General features: G+C 24.0%; 1 protein-coding gene across 1 annotated transcript; it reads right to left on the reverse strand.

The window, feature by feature from the left end:
- Positions 1-368: 368 nt before the first annotated feature.
- On the reverse strand, positions 369-1688 carry PVX_050190 (variable surface protein Vir4, putative; the record flags this gene model as incomplete). The annotated part of the gene is made up of 3 exons (XM_001612381.1): positions 369-533; positions 653-1485; positions 1664-1688. The coding sequence occupies 3 exons, from the start codon at positions 1686-1688 to the stop codon at positions 369-371; spliced, it is 1023 nt and encodes a 340-aa protein (XP_001612431.1).
- Between the last annotated feature and the right edge of the window lie 674 nt (positions 1689-2362).

The following is a 2362-nucleotide window of genomic DNA, read 5'->3' on the forward strand; positions in this document are numbered from 1 at the left end:
TATTAAATCAATGTTTGTAGTTATATTTATTATTTTGCATATTAATAATAATAAATAAATAATATTGTACATGGTTATCAAAAATTCGTTATAAAGTATTTCACGTGAAAAAATAGAAATACACAATTATGTACTAAAAATGAACTTATTATATTTACAATCAATTTATTCATCTTAATAATTATTTATTTGTTCAATTTTTTAATATATATATTGTATAAATATTTTTGGTTTATACTAATTAATGCAGATGAATGTTTAATTATGCTTTCTAAGAATCAAAATTATTGTTTTTACATAAAATTTTCCCGTACACAATGACACGTTTATGTTAAATTGATATACTTAACTGTTTTGTACTAATAATATTACGCAGGTTGGTACCCAATATAATGTTCTTCACCTCCCCCTGTATATGGATTAAAGGATTCTGGTGCATAATCAAATAATCCATATTCGCTTCCATGCATATTTCTCATATTATTATTATTCCACCCAAGTCCATTGCGTATAATTCTTCCTAAGGGTGTAAACTTTTATATAAACAATAATTTAAAATACATGTTACATATTTATTATTTATGGCCATGTAATACAAGAAAATTTTAACCAAAATTATGCGATATATATGTATTAAAGAATTAATGTTTACCCTATATAAAGCTCCAGAAGTTAGAGAAGTCGCAACTACTCCCAGAAGTATGTCACCAGTTTTTGTAGCTGGGTGAGTACCGTCACGTGTTAACGGTGAACCTCCTGCAGAAACCTCTGAACTGGTAGACATTCCAGAACTTGCTTCTTGACCTGCAGGCATACCTGCTTGTAATGTTGATCTAGCATTTGCAGCAGCGTCTTCAGGTTGCTTTTTCATCATCTGGTTATGACAATCAAAAGTCTCTAACACTTTTTTTGGATCATGTTGCTTGCATTCATCATAGAATTTTGGACATTGATATTTTTTCTCAGAACAATATTTCTCAAAATATTCAAATACAGAAGTGTGACTCTTAACGTAAGACCAATATTCTGGGCATGCTTTTCCAAAATTTGGAATAGTTTTTTTAATTGTATCATAATTAACACAATATTCATACAATCTCTTTCTTTTTCTCCAGTCATTTTGAGTAACAATACTATCGTCAGGAACACATTTATTATTTTTAAACTCATATGATGGTTTATAAACAATATCATTCCATATTAGTACGAGATCACTCCAACTAGGGTTAATAACAGATATATCATCAGTACCAAAAATATTCACTAATCTATTGTATACCCAATAATTCAAAAGGATACAAGGATCATATTTAAGTTTCTCTTTGTTCAATATAATATATGTAGATATTAAATATTTTACAAGCTGTTCACATAGTATTTTAAGGTTACTGTGTTTAATTTTACTGGATAAACGACCTAAGGAAGTACAATAAAGATAGTATTCATTTAAATCTTCATAATTGTTCAAATAATTATAGAATTGTTCTGAATTTAAATCAATTGAATTTGTCTCAAACAATCCCTAAAAAAAAATTAAAAAAAATAAAAAGGCTTTAATATTTTCATTAAATAAAAATTAGTTATAACGCTTTATAAAAAATAAATAATTTAAATTAATGTAATAATAATAACTATCCATAGTAAATTAACATTACGATTATACTTCCAAAAATATCTTTTTCAACCATTATTCTAAATTAGATAAATTATGAATATTTCTATATTAGAAGTATTTATAAATAATATTCACCCAATTAAGTTAAGTAAATGTCGTATAATAAAAATATTAAATGATCTTATAAATTTATAATTCACTTTGCTTTCTCGGCATAAAGAAATAGGACATAACATATATTTTGTGTATATAATTTAAAATATAATGTGAAATTTCGTCATAAAGGAAATTAAAAGATGTCAACTATTATGTAAATAAAATGGTAATAAAGACGCATATTTAATGTACAACATAATATGCTAAATTATGCCTGAGAGTAAATTGGTTTAGTTGTGTTTATAAAAACGTTAAAAGATTTACATATAATCATATTGATATTAATGTTTTAATAGATAAAATATTAAAGGAATAAAATAATTAAAAATAAATAATGTATGAATTATTTGATCATAAAAAAATATATTTAATTTATATGATATTATAAAGTGTGCCGTGTATTATAATAGATAACATTTATTCTAATTAAGAAATAAATTTATATGAATATATAATAGCAAATATATATTTGCAATAATTATAAAGAGACATTTAATAAATAAAGGTATTGGATCAAATGTATTTTATTCAAGGAATAATTTGATCACATCATACGTACATTTCCTTTTTATATTATAGATAACATGCTTT

Source organism: Plasmodium vivax, genomic scaffold (genome assembly GCF_000002415.2).
Source record: "Plasmodium vivax scf_4934 genomic scaffold, whole genome shotgun sequence".
In the NCBI taxonomy this organism is placed as follows: domain Eukaryota; phylum Apicomplexa; class Aconoidasida; order Haemosporida; family Plasmodiidae; genus Plasmodium; species Plasmodium vivax.